Below are 19,622 nucleotides of genomic sequence, written 5' to 3' on the forward strand. Positions count from 1 at the left end.
GAATTAACCATTTCACATCAAACCACTCTGAATCAATCAGAAATATCTGTGGAATTCCCCTTTAAATATCTGTTTAAGAGAGTAATCCATGCCAAGCCCATGTTTATGTAATTTTCAACTGCAAAGACAATATACAGGGCAAAGGTTACAATTCAAAATATTTTACTAAAATAATATAATAATATGTTTCTATAGAAACCAATATTTAGAATTCTAACACTCATTTTTAGCTCTCTTTTTAAATGTATCTTTTAACTCAAAATACAAAAATACACAGCTCTGAAACCTGCTACACCGCCAATGCAAAGCAAGTTACACACTGTCAGATGGGCAAATGCGTTGATTCAGCAATCTCTGTGGGCCTAAACGTGGTAATGAACCAACATGCATCTTTCATTACTGCGTAAATGGGTTTAAGTCTACCTTAAAACACTGAGGACTAGCAAAAAAATGTAAATAACATTTTCATTCAAAGCTGACAGCCTGGTCCCTCAGGGTGACGCCTTTAATCCTGAGTAGTTCACATCCATATAAGCACAATTCCAGCGTCTCCACAGTGAATGAAAGTGCTGAGTCAACAATGAGCTGACTCACTAAGTACATACTTGGAGAGCAAAATAACGCAGTTCTGTGCCCGCCGCCCATCGATGACTGACAGCTCCTTTACTTTCCGCGAAGTCAGGTACAAGTCGTCCATGGAACCCATCTCCTTCTGCAGAGAAGAACAAGGAGGAGGAGGAGACGTTGTCATCAGAAGGATAAGTGGACTGTATTTAGAAGCACCTTGCATGAGAACTAATGGCCTAAACTTGATGGAATTTGGAAAAAAAACACCTTGCCAAAGATTCTGTAAGATTTATTTTATTGGTAAACTGTGTAAGGAAAAAGTTCATAGATAGCACAGATTTATTGCTGATCGAATGACTGGCCATTCCCGAACCTTTCTCCATGAGCGCCTTAGCTGTACAGTGTGTGGGTGAACTGGCTTTCCAGTTCATGAATGTGCCAAAACTTACATCAGGGATCGTGTACTTGCCTTTAAAGGGATAAGGCAACAATAAATTTCACCCCAAGACCATGTTTTACAATCGTGAAAATTATTCCAGTGAAGGAGAATATATTGGTGCAGTATTAGATAAACAAAGGAAACTGTGAGAAGATGCAGTGAGTCATAATACGGACGTTAAATCCATAACTTTCCATAAACCACTCAAAGGACAGGAAGCAGCAGCGGGATTCAGAGCAGACGGTTGAGCAGGCACCACGTGACTGATGCTCAGCAGACATGTGAGAGAACTTTGGCTGTTGAGGGGCGCGTGTTTAAAGTACAGTACGCTATTTATGGGTCAAAATCTTTTCCTGTTCTCTGTATGTTCTCTGAAGGTTCAGGAGTGATGCAACTGCCCCTGGACCAGGGTCCAAATAAGGCTCACTTCTTCCACAGCTGGCTGTGGTGCTGTTCTCCCTCTTTCTCAGGAGTGACTGGCGAGGTTTTTGGTTTGGCAGGAGGGCAGGGGACTACTCCTACACATGCAACTTTCAGGCCATGCCAAAACACCACTCACTACCAGCCCTGCAGATGTGTTGGGTGGCTAAGCTTTAGGAAATACTGAGCTTGGGGGTGGAGTGCTTATTACAATTATAACAGCACTTTAGCTTGAAGTCTAAAACATGGCATAAAAGGGCAACATCAACCAGACATTGCACAAACATCACGAACAGCTTTGTTTGCACAGTTCACGGACTTATTTTTTTTAAACTGCTCAGGTACAATGTGATGGCAAAATTCACTACTTTAACACTACAAAGGTGAAAATGGTCATTTTGAATTTCTGAGTGGTAAGAATTTTGAAACAAAAAAGTGGACTTTTACTAAATTAGTACATATTTTAGTCTGACATTGTTAAGAACCAATCAGTTCGGAGTATGTCCACCTCATAAAATCACTGGCCATCATATTGACTATAAAAATTAGACTGTGCTTCATCTTTTTTTCTGCCATTCTAGTAACTCGAATGCTATTTTGGCAGCGGTTAATCAGCAACTTATTTGGCTTATCTGAGTATTTCTACCTTAAAAAGCCAAAGTGGCCACATCTCATTTACCTCACAAAATGTGTGTAAAGAACTGGCAAATAGTTTATAAAGTACAACTCAGAACAAGATGTAATAGTTGCAATAGAATGGGACAGGTCAGGGGGCAACTATGAGAGAGTATGTTGCTGAAGAAGATGGTGGCTTATGTGTTTTATTGATGTAGTCCTATCATAACAAAATGATTTGTTTTTCCAGTTATTCTTCAAGTCTGTGGTATAAAATGTGGTATAAATGTGGTACAAAATTCAAAATGGTCACAATTACCTCTATAGACACTGTAGTGGCTGGAAAATTCAACCTTAAACTTGTTACTTATGAACACTGCTTAACCAACTTAAAATGCAAAATGCATAAACTACACAAAAACATGAAATGTGTGGCTAAAAGCAAATTGCTTCTAGAAAGCTAAAAGGCACTAACTACAGAAACTGAAGACTCACCTGCTTGAAGGATTGGTTAGTGAGCAGCTCCTGGGCAGGCAGATGTAGAGAGCGGCAGAGAGAGAATAAAAACATTGGAAAACATGCAGAGATTAGTTTTCTCAAGCAGCAGAACAACAGCAAAAAGCTCAGCCAGAGCTGGGCTGAAGATCAGACTACATGCAGGGCTGGATGCTCCACACATCCTCGTAGGCCCAGTTTATTGATGCCACAAAGTACTGATTGACTGTATAAGCAATCCATAAATTTTCTAGCAAAATAGGTTGATATAGTACATTTTATGTATTTGACTTCAATTGAATAATTAAATTTGACTGTAAATTGAATAATTGTCATGGTATTAAGTCAGGTTGCATCATTGGCTGTGCTTTTGATACCCGTTCTTGGCACTGTGAGGCCTAAAAGAGCATCTGTTAGCCCAATGAAAGCACTAAAGATACTACCACATGCTTAAGCTCTACAGCCTCTGAAGCACAACGAGCCATTCAGCAAAGAACAGCTGCTGTAGCTACTGCTGACTACAAGAGGAAGAGCTTTGTTTCTTCTGCAAACTCATTCTCATACACGTTTAACAACTGTCAAACACAACTAAGTTCAAGCATGACGTGAGAATATATGAGAACTTTGCTCTTTGGGTCTTTTACTTGAACATTCAGCTCTAACACAACTGAGATGAACCGTGCATTCAGCCAAATTGTCCATACTTGTTGCCTCTGATAAGCTGAGAACATCTTCTCAATTTCCTTCAGGTCGAGAACTTTGAAGGCCCTCAGGTCATCAATGTCATGCCAAATGGTACCAGTGATCTTGTTCTGCGGAAATAAGGGAAGATGCAGCATGAAAGATGATCAAGATGCATACAGACTCCAGAAAACTGTTTCTCAGGCTCTGAAAATGAACGATGACGCTTAATTTGAAAGCTACCTGAAACTGTACTGATCAAAAAGCACTTAAACTAAAGTGGTGGACATTTATTTTGGACTGTTATGAAGGTAGAAGCTTAGTTAAGATTGTCATGTTTTGTATCAGTTTTTTAAAATATGTCCTCAAGCATTTCAGGGAAGCAGTTTGAGGGCATCAAGATCTTTCACAAACCTGATATATGGTGTTTTTAGCTAGGCCTCTGACTTACACACTCAGTAACATACTTCATAATACTGTTATAAAAGGAACAAGCATCTAGCACTTTAGTGTAGGGGCGCTTACGTCAACATAACTTATTTTTACAAATTAAACTCCAATATGTAATTGTGTACATACTCAAACACTCTTTTTTGGTAATGCTTTATGTGGAGTGGTCCTTTGTAGATGATTAATAAACTCAACAGATTATCAGCAACACATCAACAACATAGTAGCAGTAGTGAAACATCTGAAAACATTGAATTAAATATCTTGTAGATGTTCTGTTGATACATTACTGACATGAGGTAGATGTACTGATATGTCATTACGCAAAACCTGTCCTTACCAACCTTACCCAAAACCTAACCCTCACCCTGGCCCTGATCCCAACTCTAACCTTAACTTCAACCCAAAACCTAATCCTAACCCTCTTATGTTTTTGACATGCTACTGAAAGTTTGTGGGGTATTTGTTTCACCTAAAAAGGACAGATCAAGATAAAACGTCACCCCTTTTAAAATATGCTATGGCTTGCTTATGCAGGTGCTAAGAAGTCCTTATGTAGGCAGCCTTCGATTAAAGTGTTAAACAGATTTGTCTTTTTCCTGGGAGAGAAAGCCAAAGCATTACACAATGTTTTCTCAAAGTGCCCAACCTGCACATGTATTTGCTCTACGCTTGATTCATGACATTTAAACAAGACTTTTATGTTTATTTAGTCATTACAATATCATGACATGCTCACCTCGCCCAGTTTGGCCCAATTGAAGGACTTGAGTGGGTGTGATGGCTGTGGGATGCTCTTGGTACGCAGGCTGGTGCTGCTGCTGCTGCTGAAGGAGGCCGGCCCTGGTGGAGGTGGAGCTCCAGTGAAGATGGGGGGTGCTCCAGGAGGAGGAGGAGGGCCACCAGGGGGAGGTGGTGGTGGAGGTGGGGGCGGGCTAGAAAAGGGCAGTGGAGGAGGAGGTGGAGGAAAGCCTCCCATCATGGGTGGCGGTGGAGGAGCCATTGGGCCTCCAGGTGGAGGAGGTGGTGGAGGAAATGAAACACTTCCATTCTAAAGAAGGACAAGAGAGATAAATTATCAGGTGAAGTTGGGTATCATCTGTCAACTCTTTTAGGAATCTTTTAGGAAAAAATGGTTCCACTCTATTAGAGCAAAACATTTTATTTTTATTTTCTTTTTTTCGATTCATTCTTTCAATTCAGTTTAGCTTCCAATCAGAATATTAAAAGTTTTTGTTCCGTTTGTTTTTAAGCATTCTGTAATAAAATACTCAAATTATCAGTTTGGAATGGTTTTGGACTTTTTCGAGAAGGTAGAGAAATCGGCAAATTTCAAACAACACCCAACTTTATATACGACAAAACACAAAAAGATCAGAAAAAAACCTTCTTGAAATATTACAGCTGCATCTAGGAAGACTGTGACAGAAAAAATCCTTTTGCTTACAAAAACAACTAAGGCTTCAGACCATGATACTATCATTGCTGCCCTGGTCTAAAGTAGTCTGCAATGAGCAATATGATATTAAATTGTGATGCTTATTACTCTCATTATTTTTATCCATGATATACCCGTCATCCTTTCTTATTCATTTTTCATCATAAGCACCACTGAACGAAGAGGCTAACTGCTTGCATGTTTTCACCAATGCTTGGATGACTTAACAGAGCACTAGCATATCCAGGGCTAAACACTCTTAAAAATGAAGGTGCCAGAAAGGGTTCTTTGCTCAATAACTTTGAGGAACCACCTATTAAATATATATTTAAACATTAAATATGAGGAATATTTTAAAGATTTAAAGAACTTGCATAATAAAAAACTATTTAAGTTTAAGTACCTTTACATCAGTGGTTTTCAAATGAGTCTCAGAAGGTGCTGATGCAAGTTGGGACTTAATAAAAATGGTTCTTTTTGGATCAAACAGTGTTTTTTCTGTGGAATCACTTTAAAAGAACCCTTTGCGGCACCTTTATTTTTGAGAGTGCAACAAGAAACCCCATACACTGCAGCGGTTCTCAACCTTGGTTCTGCACTATGCCACCACCTTCCAGGCTGGGGTGTTTTACTTGCTCTAATACACTCAGTTCACATAAGGAAGGGCTTGTTAATGAGATTGTTAGTGGTATCGGATGTGTTGGGTGTAGGGGGAACAGGGCAGTGGTGCTCCAGGACCAGGATTGATAACCATTGTGATATAGTTTTGTATTCCGTACCTTAAAAAAGTACTATAACTGTTGAATTTGGACAGTTTTTATGTGTTACATGACATTACATATAAATGTTATGTTATATAATCATTGCCATTTTGGTTTTAGTGTGTAGTAAACTGTTAAATGTCATAATAAACACTGTAGATCACATTACAGTATCATGATATAACATTTTGGCCATGACATTAATTCTTAAAAACAGTTATCCAACTAAACCCAAGTAATCCGGGATGTTAGACTGTAGGGGAAGGGAATACTGACGGAGAAGTCGGTGATCCGAGAGGACAGGTCTATAACCTGCTCTCTGGCAGAGCGCAGCTCCACTCCTTCCCTCTGCAGCTTATCCTTCATCTTGTTTAGAGTCTTCATCATTTCCTCTTTCTCTTGTGTTTTGGTGTCACACTCCCGCTCCTTCCTCTCGAGCCGTGCCATGAGCTCTGCATGATCTAAGAGTAGACAGGAAAGCCAGCATCATTCAAGTGCTCTCTTGCTCTCTCTCACTCAGTGCTTGTTCAAATACGTGTACTGAAGTTACCTTTCCGAAACTTCTCTGCCTGGTCTCGCCACTGTTTCACCTCGTTCTCATTGACAAGCCTGTTGGCAGAGAGGAAAGCCATTAGCACGGCATGGAAAAAGCTCACATGGTTGGATATAGAAGAAAAACTCTGCTCTACTGCTGTTTTGCTTTACTCACCTCTGCTTTTATTAACTAATTCAACTGTTGTGTTATTTTTGTTTGTTAATTAAGTAAAACAAATATAAATAGTAAATAATACATATATAATCAGTTTGGGGTCAGAGACATTAAAGCAGCATTTTAAATGGTTTGTATGAAAATGAATTGTGTTATTTCCATTTTATCTCAGCAACACAGGATCATAGACACAGTTAAGCTGGGTATGAAGGGCCAACCTCGGACATAAGAGGTCATTAAATGACTCTGTATCTTTAGAGAAGGTTTTAGTTCTCTGGTCAGATGAAGACTAGGAGGTTTATGGGAACAGCCTTCTGAAAAAGACTAAAATCAAAGACCTGGACAAGCGTTGCTTTCCATAGCTGAGGAGGACAAAGAGAAAGTGAGACAACAGAATTGCAATTAACATCTGACAGCACCCACAGAGATGGAATGAAAAAGGAAAATAAGAGATGATCAGTATGAACTCAGAGAAGCATGATGTATAATGGAGAGTGTTGTCTCTTTCCATTTTTGCAAACAGTTTAAATGTCAACACTTCTGATTTACTACTGCACTGTCACTTATTTAAACATTTCTGCCCCACAAAGCCTGAACAAAGAAGAGATTAAGTCTGCGGCTGACGCCAATATTGTTGAGGTAAAACAAAAGGCTTTCAGCTACCAGCCAACACGAGGAATAACATTCTCTATTTTGGTAGGACACTTTATTCCTACTGCTAGAAGAAACATGTCAGGCCAAAAGGCCATTAGTGAAGGCAGAAGATCCATTTCAGCTCTGTAATGCCACTTCAGTGAATAGGAATGGGCTTGCGTTAGCTACTAAATACAGATGATGCTGTTTGCTACTGGAAAGAATTACACAAGAGTGTAAAAATTAGATAAACAAAGTTCAGTAGGAGCTGGCAGAGGAGCTCACACCACACAAGCTGTTCTCGTGCAACACTTTCCAACCTTGCCTTCAAACTGGAGACTAAACACATTAATCATGGGCCTTGGCTTGCTTTCGGTGGTGATGGAGAATGGAAGTGTGCGATTGCTGATTATTTGGTCTAAACATAGAAAGACTGAAATAGGCAAAGCGAAGTGAAGAGGGGATTATAGAAAGATGGACAGATGAGGAAAATAATCACACTGTAAAAGCTAATGGAGTGAAGAGAGTTTGCAGTAGAGGAGAGAGAGAGAGAGAGAGAGAGAGAGAGAGAGAGAGAGAGAGAGAGAGAGAGAGAGAGAGAGAGAGAGAAATAAATAAATAAATAATATAGGGATAGAAAGAGAGAATGACATAAGAGAGTAAGACAGAGAGAGAAAGTTGGAGTATATATATATATATACACATTTTTAAAAAACTAAAAATTATATATATATATATATATATATATAGGTGCAAGTGAGAGAGAGGGGGAGAGAGAGAGACAGAGAGAGGGAATAGCAGGACAACAAAAGCTCAGGAGGAAGCAAGAAGCCATAAAGGTCATGTAAAGTTCCTGGGTTTTCACTAAGTGTACAGTTCTAGGAAAAAGAAAAAAACAAACTTTAATTGGTACAGAACCTTTACAACAGAGGTTCAAAGAGTTGTACGATCTTGACAAAAATACAACCCTGAATCTCTCACTGCACTGATTTTTATTGCTAGCTTGTTGAGTATCATTATTTAGCAGCGACTGGTTATTTTTCATGTTTGTGATTAATAAGAAAGTATTATTAATTTCAAGAGTACCATCACAGCTCTCAATAAAGCTTACATAATGGGTGCGATTCACTGGGCTAATTCAATTGGAGTCATAGCTTTTGATCATACTTTCACCATGTCCAGTCCATCACCTCAGACCCTGGAATGTTCACTCAGCTCTGTGTGAAAAAAGTGGTAAGAAATGTGGTCTGATACAACTCCCCCACCCCCCCAACTTTCACAGCCGCATTGTGTGTGTACATCTAAGAACGTCGGCCCACTCTTTTCCAATCAGCCATCCGGGGAGGTGGTGCGATGTTTCTCTCATTATTCTGCTCTTCAGTCAAGCCTGAACCATTCTAGCTCTACAACAGCAGGCAGTGCCAGACTGTGCTTTGATCTACACCAGATCTAAAGGTGAGCTCATGCCTCCCCCATGGTCCCCCATTCCGCTTTTAGTCCTTTCAAGCTTGAAGTGACAGATATGTTTGACGTTTTCTTATAGGCAAAAAAAAAAAAACTAACTAAATGAAATAATGCTGGGACTGTTTAATGAGGAGCCACTTACATTCGAATAATGTTCTTGACATTGAAATTGTCCAAGGGAGAAACATCTGGGTCTTCCCCTTTGTCATCTTGAAGAACAATCTGCTGAAGGATGCGGTCTAGAAGCTGCCACTGCTGAATGCCGCCTGCTCCACGTTTGTCTACAGTATAAAGGACATTGTAATAGTTCCATACAGCACAGTCCAATAGCACAGAGCTACAAAAGCACAAATTATTTATTACCTTTTAAAAGTTTTTTTTTCTTCAGGTGGGGGGAATAAAATCTAGCTCAGATCAGCACTAGACACTACCAGGTATAAAATACCAAAACAGTATCTAGTGCTTATCTGGTAATATCTGTTGAGCACATGATAATATGTGGTGCACACCAGATTAAAAAATCATTTTTCAGTGGCTTAATTATTTTATTTATTTTTATTATTTTTATTACTGCCAAAATTGTACACAGATTTTTGATATCAAGAAAGCTGCAGCCATGTCCGTTTTATCCCTTTGTGAAAAAAATGTGAATTGTTTTCAGGCATCATTGCTCGCTAACAACTCAACATTCACACACAGAGACAACAGTGTCCTGGTTAATCTGACAGAGTTATAGGGAAACGTTTCATTTGATTATTTTAATCAAAATATCTAAGTAAATATTGGTGGAATGGCCACTAGGAGGCTCAATGCCAAACAATTCAGATCTAAAGGAGAGTCACAACTACTATAAGCAATTGCTCTCTCATGTAATTACCTAAAAAAAATCTACACACCAGGCCAAAACTGACATGAAGACAGTTCAGCATTATTCATATCATTTTGTTCACAAATTGAGCAGTGAGATTTGCGAGAGGCAAGAGGTTTAGTCTGTTGAGAGATCATATATCAGCATCTCAGGCCATGAAAAATATTATTAAAAAGTTACAAATATCCTGTTAAGTCCTGAAAAAAATAACTGTCACTTCTGTTGCTCATTTCTATTTCTCAAGCTCCTACAAAAACGCGCCTGGTACGTCCTGTGTGGAAAATACAGTTATTATACTGGTTGATTGGCTGACTGTGAAGCAGCAGAGGAGCACTCACATGGCATCTGGAGGCAGTGCTGGAGAATAGACAGAAGGTGAGGGTAGGCATCTGTGTGGCTCAGCTTCTTCTTGATCAGCTCAAACATCTGGCTGGCACTCTTTGTGTCCACGTGCGTCTGCAAGGAAATCCCCGTTCATTTCCTCAATTAAGGCGTAAATGAAGTCAGGAGTTTCAAAATTACATTTAAAAAAGGCTCATTCTGTTTCTGTAAGATCATTTCAGTGAACGGAAAGAAAACCTTAACAGCCCAGAACTTGCGCTCAGTAAGCACGAGAAATCTGACTGATAATAAATGTTAATAATCTAAATAATAGCTCAATCGGAATAGAATATGTCCATGTATAACACCATTGGAATAAGCTAGTCTGACCGAGGCCATTCGGAATACAATCTGATTGTTTACAGGATTTCCCCACCACGTTCAATCTGTTAAATAGAAGAACAATAACCATGTAAACACCTTAGTACTTAGTTTAAGTACGTTCATGTCTTAGCAAAAATGTATAACGTTCACCATGGTGGGAGCAGGAACTGGTCTGCAAAGGAGCCTTGAACTTTAAAAGACGGTGGTGGGATGGACGTCCAACTTACGTGTTTCAGAACACGACATCCCCCTCTCTGCCTTCTTAAATAAGTACATGTGAAGCATGTTTTCCTGATTCATATTTTTTAAAGCAATTATAAAAAAAAAAAGCACTGCTCACTGCTGCTCATCTCACTCTGGCATGACTCACGTGATGCTCGTTGTCATGGTAACGTCTACACCAAGTGGTTCTCTATGCATGCGTGTAATTTTGGATTGGATAACTTGTGTGCATGTAAATGGAGATTTTCCATCAGACTGTTAAGGACAGTGTACATATAAACACCTCAGAATTAATTTAATTTTCTGGGTATCAACAGTGACTGTGTTTCTAGCAGTATCTGAGCTCAGGACCGTCTTTCACTCTAACCTGTTGGTAACTAGCCAAGATACTTTCTCTAGATATACACAGCACTTCTTGTAAGTTGCTCTGGATAAGAGCTTCTGCTAAATGCTGTAAATGCAAATTTATAATCAGAATGTGTTCAATTTGAATGGCAAAATTCTGTGCGTGTAAACACAGCCAATGAGACTTACTATGTCGAAGCGTTTCGCCAGTTCACAGTCATCCTCATTCCGCACCATCTCAAAGAAGTCCAAATGTCTGAAAGAACACAGATAAAATGGGTGCATTGGATGGTTTTTGATTGGCTTGGTGATGAGTTATCCTTATCTTAAATAAAAAAAAAGCCTCTCACCTGTCAAGAGTTGCGTTCTCATGACCTCTGAGCTTGTCGATGACTGGCTGGATCCCCAACATTAGGAATTCGTACCTTAGATGAAGGCGAAACTCAAGGTTGTCCTGTACACAAAAGCAAAGGAAGTAACACAATACCATTTAACACCGACATTTAATGTAATAATATTTATAGTTAATGTAAAAAATCTATTGCGATTCTGGTGAAGAGTTAGCATGACCCTTCAGTGATCAACCAACCTCTCCCGCTCCTGCGTTTAGCACAGCGTTGATGAAGGACATGATAGCAGTCTTCAGGTTGACCTCATCTCTATAGCGACCTGTGCTCCTGTCCAGCTCATTCAGAAGAGTCTGAAAGACAGAGTCAGTACTGTTTAAGCACTATAAGCAAGGCATTGTTGACACAATCAGAGACACATGGGATCTATTCTCACCAGCTTAAGTCAGTTTTGTGGCTCAGAAGCCTTCAAAGCAACTTGCTGATATATGCTTTCATGGCTAGACATGTTGACATGTTAGTCAAATAAATAGAGTTAGCATCTTATTCCTACAGGAAGGCTTAACACTAGATATTTGACCACTGCTGTGAGGATTTGTTTGCATTCAGCCATAAGAGCGTTACTGAGGTCAGGTACTGATGTTGAATGATTAGATTTGGATCACAAGTGCCACTCTAACTCATCATGAAGTTCTGCAGGCCCACAGCCCAACGCTAGGGGGCTTTACACCCCCCCAGCATCCCAATCTACTGTTCAGTGCTTTTCTATGGAGATTATAAAAGCTGTCTGAACACTTCTGCCACTAAAATGAGCATCTTAAAGTAGCTGAATGTACTAATTAGAAGGGTGTCTACAAACCTATAGTGTCAATGCTTTACTAAAGAAGAGTGGAGCTTCTATTTATGGTCACATTTACTTGCTTATGTTAAACAAATATCTTGCTGTTGTCAGAATAAAAACCTCATATCTCCAAAATGGTAACTTTACAGGAGAAGGAAAAAGCCTTCTTCACTAGTAATGTAAGTCAATGGAACCAGACTTTTTCCCAAGTCATTTTGAGCTGTTTCTTTTTATCCTTTCATCATTAAATTTACAAACAATATAAAGAGCAACATACATTTTCAAATGATGTCAAAAACTGGAAAACAACAAAAATGGACATACAAGGTTTTGTTCTGACAGCAGCGTTCTATTTATTGCGTGTAAACAATGGGTTGTTGAAAAAAATGTCAAAACCAAATGAAGAATGTACAGAATACTCTCATGAAGCATGAAGCAAGTAGACTACAGTTGTCCAGAGAGTCACTGGGTCCATGGAAGAAAGCCATGCTTACCACTAATGTTTCAAGACTCACATTAGTTGTCGCCAAGCATGACAAAAATACAAGAACAAACAAACAGTGAAGACATACGACTCTACATACATTTAAGGTCCATAAAACATGACCTCTGTAAGTGTGCGTAATTGTTATTCTTCACAGCATGCCCCACGGTTGAAATTACAGAGGCACAGACTAAGTATATTTTCAAACACTGGCAATAATACCACCTGCCAAAATGCTAGCACTAAAAAAGAAAATAAAGGAAAAAAAATGTGGCCTTTAGTTTCTGATGCTTTGCATGACAGTTTCTGTAAGTCAACTTTTGCAAAACTAAAAAAATTCACTAAATCAATACTCAATAATCAGCACCACTTTTATCACCCCTTTTATGTATTATACATCAATAAATTCTAGTTAGCTGACATTCAGAGGGCAAGACCAAGTACAAAATTATGAACATGCACACTGTCATACGTCTATATGCAGGTTCTCTAAAGCTGATGTCTCTCATACACAACATATGTTAAAAAAAGTTTGTAAACATTGCTTCTAATTAGGGCATTCACCTAATTTAGTCCATCCATCTCTGACTCAGGTGTTAATCTGTGCATCAATAATCTCATCGAAAAGCACTGACCATTAGAATACAATGCTCTCATGAACCTAAGGCCACCATGCGCACTGCCAAGCATCTGTTCAAGGTTTTAAAGCACCCCAGCATTAAAACTGCACTGTTTCTAATACTTTTGGGATTTTCCGAAAAGCATGGTACCTGGAAGCGTGTCCTTTCGGCTGCATATTTCTGGTAGTGGGCCATTGCCTGGAGTACTTTCTTATGGCCGTCGGGCACCAGGCACACAGCACCCAGGATCTCCAGCACAGCCACCTTGGTCTTGATGTTGTCCTGGCGTAAGCTCTGGGAAATGGTGTTGATGCTCTGCGGGTGGGCCAGCACATGTGCCCGGCCCTGAGAGTTGTTCATCAGTGCTTTGATGCAGCCAATGATTGAGGTGTGAATGCGGCTCTCTGAAGTCTCATAGTCCATGCTCTTCAGGAAGTTCAGCAGACACGTCAGGCCATCCAGCTCAATGAAGCGTGTCACAAACCTGCAAGGCAAGCAGTTTGACTGTGAAAAGTGTAAACATTTTCTAGACGTGTTGTAGAATTTTAATATATATCAGGACGCTTTCATTTTCATAATGAATGATTCTAACTGGTATTAACACAAACACAGCAACTATAATTAAAAAACATGGAACCCATTCACTGGGCAGTATGCACAAAATATAATATAATAACATCACAGTGCTTCAGGATATTCCCCCATTACACAATATGCATCACAACATATATTTTTTCAAAAGTTTGATAAGTTGGAAGAAAGGAGAAAAATAACCAGTAGGACCACATTTGTGTACAGTGATTTTCATCCAATGCTTTATACACTGCACTAAACACAATTAAACTGGGTCAATTCTACTGTCTTTGTAATTACACATGTAATTACATATTACTCACCCCTGAAAACAAACTACACATAGACTGTAAAATCCCAAGTACTAACCGCACTAGCCGCACTGCACTTATCAGCCATCATGCCTAACGTATGTGAGTGTCCCATATTTTGTAAAGGGGACAATATTTGTGACATTGTTGATTATCTGTTGCAGTGGTGGCAAAAGAGCAATGTTTTTTCAACCCACTAATAATGAAAAGACCATAAACTAGGAATGTAGCTAATAAGGGAATTACAGGTTGATGCTAATATCTCATATTTTTCATATACATATTTGTCTATGCCAATGGTGATGGGCTGCATAAAAGCTAAATACGCGCACAAGCACGCACACGCACGCACGCACGCACACGCACGCACACACCGTTTATAAAAAGCTTATCCTTCTAGGTTGGGGTGGGAGGGTGCTAGAACCTATGTGCAGAACGCAGGATACACCCTGTACAGGCCACCAGTCCATCACAAGTAAGAGCAAAATACTTGATTCTCATTGTAGGCATTGCTAGCTCACCAGACCAGTGATCTCAGAGGCCTGTTTGATATGAAGAACACAAACCTGAGTTTTGTTTTGGTTTGAAGTCGTTGAGCGATTTATAGACATGTATGAATGAGCAATAAATAAAAAAAAAACAGTAAGAAAATAATAAAATGCAGACATTATAGCATAGTAACCAAATACTGCCTAAACTGTGGGCCCTTTTGAAATACAATAAATGCATCAGTATTAATGCACTCAATATGCCTTAATGTAAAGTAATATCCGTATCAATCAAAGCACTGGTTGGTCGCAATATTTTTTTTTTATACAATTATCTGCCGATACCGATATGATACCAATATCATTGTATTTCCCTACAATAAAGTGCAGCTGAGTTGATTTGAGGTGAGTAAAGGTTTGAAAAAAATCTGATGTATTGTGATCTTTCTCCAGTCACTTTTATTCCCAGTAGTCTTGGCAGAGACACTCAATCCAGATGGCTTCCATATAGTCTCAGCTGCATAAATACAAAACACATAAAACTGTATGTTCTGTAAGTGAACCCTGAAATGTGTCAGTATGGAACAAACCTCTCAACCCCTCATTCATCATAGCGGCCTAAATGGCAGTGCTCATTAGCCAGGCTAATTAAGGTCAATCACGTGCTTAACCTTACTGCTCCACCGCAGCCCTCTCAGATGACCTACCGTTTACATATACAGAGCAGGGATGACATCAGCGTCGGCGACATTCTGTCTTCTATTAATGAAATTTCCCTCTGCTCCATTCCTTTTCTGTACATGCCACATATTTTATGCGAACCCAACACCAGTCCGCAGTGCACTCCTGCCCCAAAGAGGCTCAGAGATGACATTCAAAATGAGGAGGAGGTCCACTGTGATTTATCCTTGCTAATCAGAATAGATACATTGTTTTGACATGGTTGGATGAAACTGGTCCAAGTTCCACCTCCTCCCACTGCTCTCTTGGCACCAACTAGGCCCTGAAAACCACGGATCTCACTCCAATGGGAGGAAATCACTCCATAATTATCCCATACAGTGCAGCTTCTAGCCTCATACACAACATTTGATCCCACTGTTGCTGAGCTTCTTGAGCAAATGCAGTTTACCTGGCATAGCACAGCTGTCTTTGGAGTGAACCGCAGTCCCTGAGAATCCAAGGAGCAAAGCATGCATGAGATCATAGCTGGCCTGCGCTAAACCTGCTACTTGACACAGTTAATTGTTAACACTACAGTATGGATTAGCCCCTGTTATCCAATTTCCAAATCAAGCCTATACTGAACACTCACTCAAATTTAATCTCTGACATGGATGATCTGTGGTAGATTTAGCCAGTCTGTTCTGAAGCAATGCTTGGAGTAAAACATGGGCATTTCACACAGCAGCTGTTCAAGTCCTCTGTCTTTCTTTCACAGTACTTTGAAAATGCCTGAGACCCACCCTTCATTTCCAGTCAAAATGGCCAATTCTTTGTGTGTGTTGTGCTGGTCTGAATGGATTAGACACAGCAGTGCTGCTGGAGTTTTTAAACACATCACTGTCACTGCTGGACTGAGAATAGTCCATCAACCAAAAATAGCAACCTGTGGGCAGCGTCCTGTGGCCAGCGTCCTGTGGCCACTGATGAAGGACTAAAGGATGACCAACACAAACTGTGCAGCAGCAGATGAACCATCATCTCTGACTTCACATCTACAAGGTGGACTGAAAAGCTAGGAGTGTCTAAAAGAGTAGAGAGAGTGGACACAATGTTTAAAAACTCCAGCAGCACTGCTGTGTCTGATCCACTCAGATAAGTGCAAGAGACACTAACACACCACCACCATGTCAGTGTTACTGCAGTGCTGAGAATGAGCCACCATCCAAATAGTACAGGGTCTGTGAGGGTCCATGGGGGTCATGACCACTTAAGAACAGGGTAAGCAGAAGCAGATGGACTACAGTCTGTAATTATAGAACTACTAAGTGCACCTATACAGTATGTGAAGCTGATAAAATGGACAATGAGCATAGAAACAATTAGGTGGTCATAATGTTATGCCTGATTGGTATATATGACATGGTTGTTAGGTGTTCCTTTTTTTTTTTACTTGTTTTGGAAACTCCTGTTTTTTTCCCCTCTAATTTTACGTTAACTTTCCTCTTCCTTACTCAAGAATATCTTTTTTTACCTAATTTTCTCAGAAATACATCCTTAAGAGCAAATAACTTGCACTTAATGGCTGTTTTGACAAAAGAATTTAATAAATGAAGGGTGGTCTCTGACTTTTTACTTCACAAGTGCACCTCTCATTTCCAAGGTTTTTGGGGAAGAAGCCAGGTCTCTTCTTTAGTTTCACTCAAAAGAACTTCTATTTTTAAGTGAGGGAAACTGATATTTGGGGTTTGGATCTCATATTTGTCTCTCGCATGTAGACACACATGAACTACTTTAAACTGCCTCCATTTGAGCTGTAGCAGGACAGCATGACGGAGAAGCCTGGCATTAGATATAGAAACTGTTAAACACCTGGTGAACAATCTGTTGGTTCTCACTTTCCATCAGCGTATCACTCTCCTTGTACTGCTTCTATTTCATATCCATCATTAATAATCTGAGACTGGAACATATTCCTCTCAGTGCTGTCTGCTCTGCTCAGCCAAGAGACATGCATTCTGGAGCAGATTCTGTACACTTCACTCTGAGGAGGCAGAACAGCGCAGAAAGCAGGAGCTCATGGCATGAAACATGAGCCAACACACAGACACACTCTGTGCCAAAGGAGTCTCCGCTCTGGAATAATGAGGTCAGATCCAACAGGACAGCCAGTTAAAAAGGCCACCTTGTCGAGTCAGTGCATTTGGCTGGACCAAAGCCAATACAATTAGACTTCGTGAAGTGGAGCAGCGATTGGCTTATCACTGCTAGACAGTAATACTCCAAGGCAATGGTTCTCAAAACAGTCCTGAGACGGTCCACATTCCAACACACAAGCATAGAACAAAAATATGGATCGTCTGGAGGAGGCAGAGGATCGGGCTGAGAACCACTGCTCTGATGGCTAAGAATAGGGCTAGTTATCAACAGCATTTGTACATCACCACCAATACCTATTGATACTGATACTGACTCCATACTGATTCAGATCTTGTGAGATGACTGTCTTTAGTCATCTCATGTTATTTCCAAGTGATCAGATCAAATTTGTGTGCCCAGACATCACTACTCCACCTGCATAGGTTGCTATGGTAACCAAGCAGGCGTCAGCGACTACGTAGCTATGCTGGTGATGCAGATTTCGAACGCAGATGATCAGGATCCAATCTGGATATTTCAAAAATCAGATTTCATGTAGTTTTTAGCCGTCCAGACTATCAAAAATCAATTAGGATCCAATTTGGATATGCCAAAAATCAGATTTCATGTGGTTTTTAGCTGTCCAGAATACCAAAAATCAATCTGGATACAGTCTGGATAGGCCAAAAACTGGATTAGGTTTGGTAGAATCAATATAGCCTTATCGTTCTTAAAGGCACAATAACAAAAACACCCTGTTTAAGTTGAAGGGGTAGAGAAAGCTTGGAAAATGATGATGTAAAAATGAATTATAAGCAAAATAAAACAAGAAAAAAGTGTAGGCATATTAAAGTCTTGTCTATGTAATCTTTTTCCTTGTATAACCATTGATAATGTTAATTTAAAAACATTTGCAAATGTACAATCGTAAGGTTGCTATGATTACATCTGACAATGTCTAAGAAATGTTAATGGCATACTGCTACAAGCATTCAAAACATGATTTGGATTATACAAACAGATTATAGGGTATTAAAGACGATATTAATTAAGCACTCGAGGATCATATTGACCACTGGAAAAAAAAAAAAAAAATCAGAGCAGACCACTGCTACACTACCTTCTCTCCTCAGTAGTAAATTCATCAAAGGGTCAGGAAACTCAACATCTTCACAGCATGCTGACTTTTCATAGTTAGAAATGGAGAACTAGCCCCTGTCTCACCTTCAACAGTCCTCATAAACACTTCACACATACAACCACACACCTGCAAATGGTTTCAAATACTTTATTCTTCTGCTGTGAAAGAGCTGAGGCCAGTGTAGCTTTGCTTCCCACCAGAGGTGTCAGAAGCTCATGGGGGAGCGACATACAACACCACTACAGCTGTGGATAAATAAGCCATAAAAATAATCCATCTGATCTCAGCTTTTGCAATCCTGTGGAACAAAGGCCTCGATGAAGCGCTACAAATCACTCAGCTCAGTAGCTCCGGTGGCCCAGACTGCAGGTTTGTCATTGGGGCCTTTGGGGGCCATTGAGTATTGTGTATAAGCACAAACAAGCTGTGTACTGATCCCTGCCAGCATTCAGGCAGAGCGTGTCCAAAGACATAATTCAAGGGTATATAAAATGCCTATTTGAATTTGAGGCATTTCCAGAGAATCTTCTAGGCCTGATGCTGAAAATGTGCAGATTTAAAGGATCCTCTGGGACCTAGTAAACATTAACAGTGACATTCCACCAGCTGAGGTCTGATAAATCAACTCTCTGACCTGCGCAAAGACAGAGACAACTACAAACCACAAAAAAGACAAAAGCTATGCACACCTACACTATCCCAAACCCTGCTTATTAGATCAGGTTGGACGCAGTCTACGTGAAGGAAACAGCAAGAGTAGCACACAGTCGTTTAAAGCCCAGCCAACACAAACGCTGCCTCACAGGGCAGTTTCTGCAGCCTAAATCCTCCTCGCCTGCACTCTCCTCTCGTTTCCTCTCAGATCGTGTGGAGCTCACCCCAAGAGCTATGCTACTATATTCATACAGCCCCGGGAACAAAACAAGACGCCGTCCAAAAAAGGTGCAGTGTTGAGTTTCAGCAAAGGCATTTGACAAATGTGAAAACAAAGGGGTTCGGTAGGTTCAATCTATCTAGCCTTTTCTGAGGTCATGCAGTCAATATTTTGAAGGCTAATATTTGAACGGGAGAGAGAACTTTTGAATATTTATACAAGCTGTCGAGGGGGCACGCAGCCACAGATCTCAGGTCAGCTCCTCTCGACGAGAGAACACTCATCTTCAAATTATTCCCTCAAACATCCAATGAAACATAATGGATTAC

At 40.0% G+C, this 19,622-nt stretch overlaps 1 protein-coding gene across 5 annotated transcripts in view; it reads right to left on the minus strand.

Annotated features, from left to right (window-relative positions):
- The window catches only part of daam2 (dishevelled associated activator of morphogenesis 2), a 139,712-nt gene that overhangs the window by 26,864 nt on the left and 93,226 nt on the right, over positions 1-19,622 (minus strand). For 2 of the 5 annotated variants that reach the window (XM_037542209.1, XM_037542208.1), the window contains exons 6-18: positions 13,255-13,588; positions 11,402-11,512; positions 11,163-11,266; positions 11,002-11,068; positions 9,879-9,996; positions 8,815-8,953; positions 6,914-6,937; positions 6,417-6,475; positions 6,143-6,327; positions 4,407-4,718; positions 3,241-3,348; positions 2,537-2,566; positions 606-712 (exon numbers count right to left, since the gene is read on the minus strand). In XM_037542209.1, coding sequence (XP_037398106.1) covers positions 606-712; positions 2,537-2,566; positions 3,241-3,348; positions 4,407-4,718; positions 6,143-6,327; positions 6,417-6,475; positions 6,914-6,937; positions 8,815-8,953; positions 9,879-9,996; positions 11,002-11,068; positions 11,163-11,266; positions 11,402-11,512; positions 13,255-13,588 — 1,698 coding nt within the window. The remainder of the gene's footprint in view (positions 1-605; positions 713-2,536; positions 2,567-3,240; positions 3,349-4,406; positions 4,719-6,142; positions 6,328-6,416; positions 6,476-6,913; positions 6,938-8,814; positions 8,954-9,878; positions 9,997-11,001; positions 11,069-11,162; positions 11,267-11,401; positions 11,513-13,254; positions 13,589-19,622) is intronic. The other 3 variants (XM_037542210.1, XM_017690751.2, XM_037542211.1) reach the window with 3 other exon arrangements.

This window comes from Pygocentrus nattereri, chromosome 10 (genome assembly GCF_015220715.1).
Source record: "Pygocentrus nattereri isolate fPygNat1 chromosome 10, fPygNat1.pri, whole genome shotgun sequence".
Taxonomy (NCBI): Eukaryota; Metazoa; Chordata; class Actinopteri; order Characiformes; family Serrasalmidae; genus Pygocentrus; species Pygocentrus nattereri.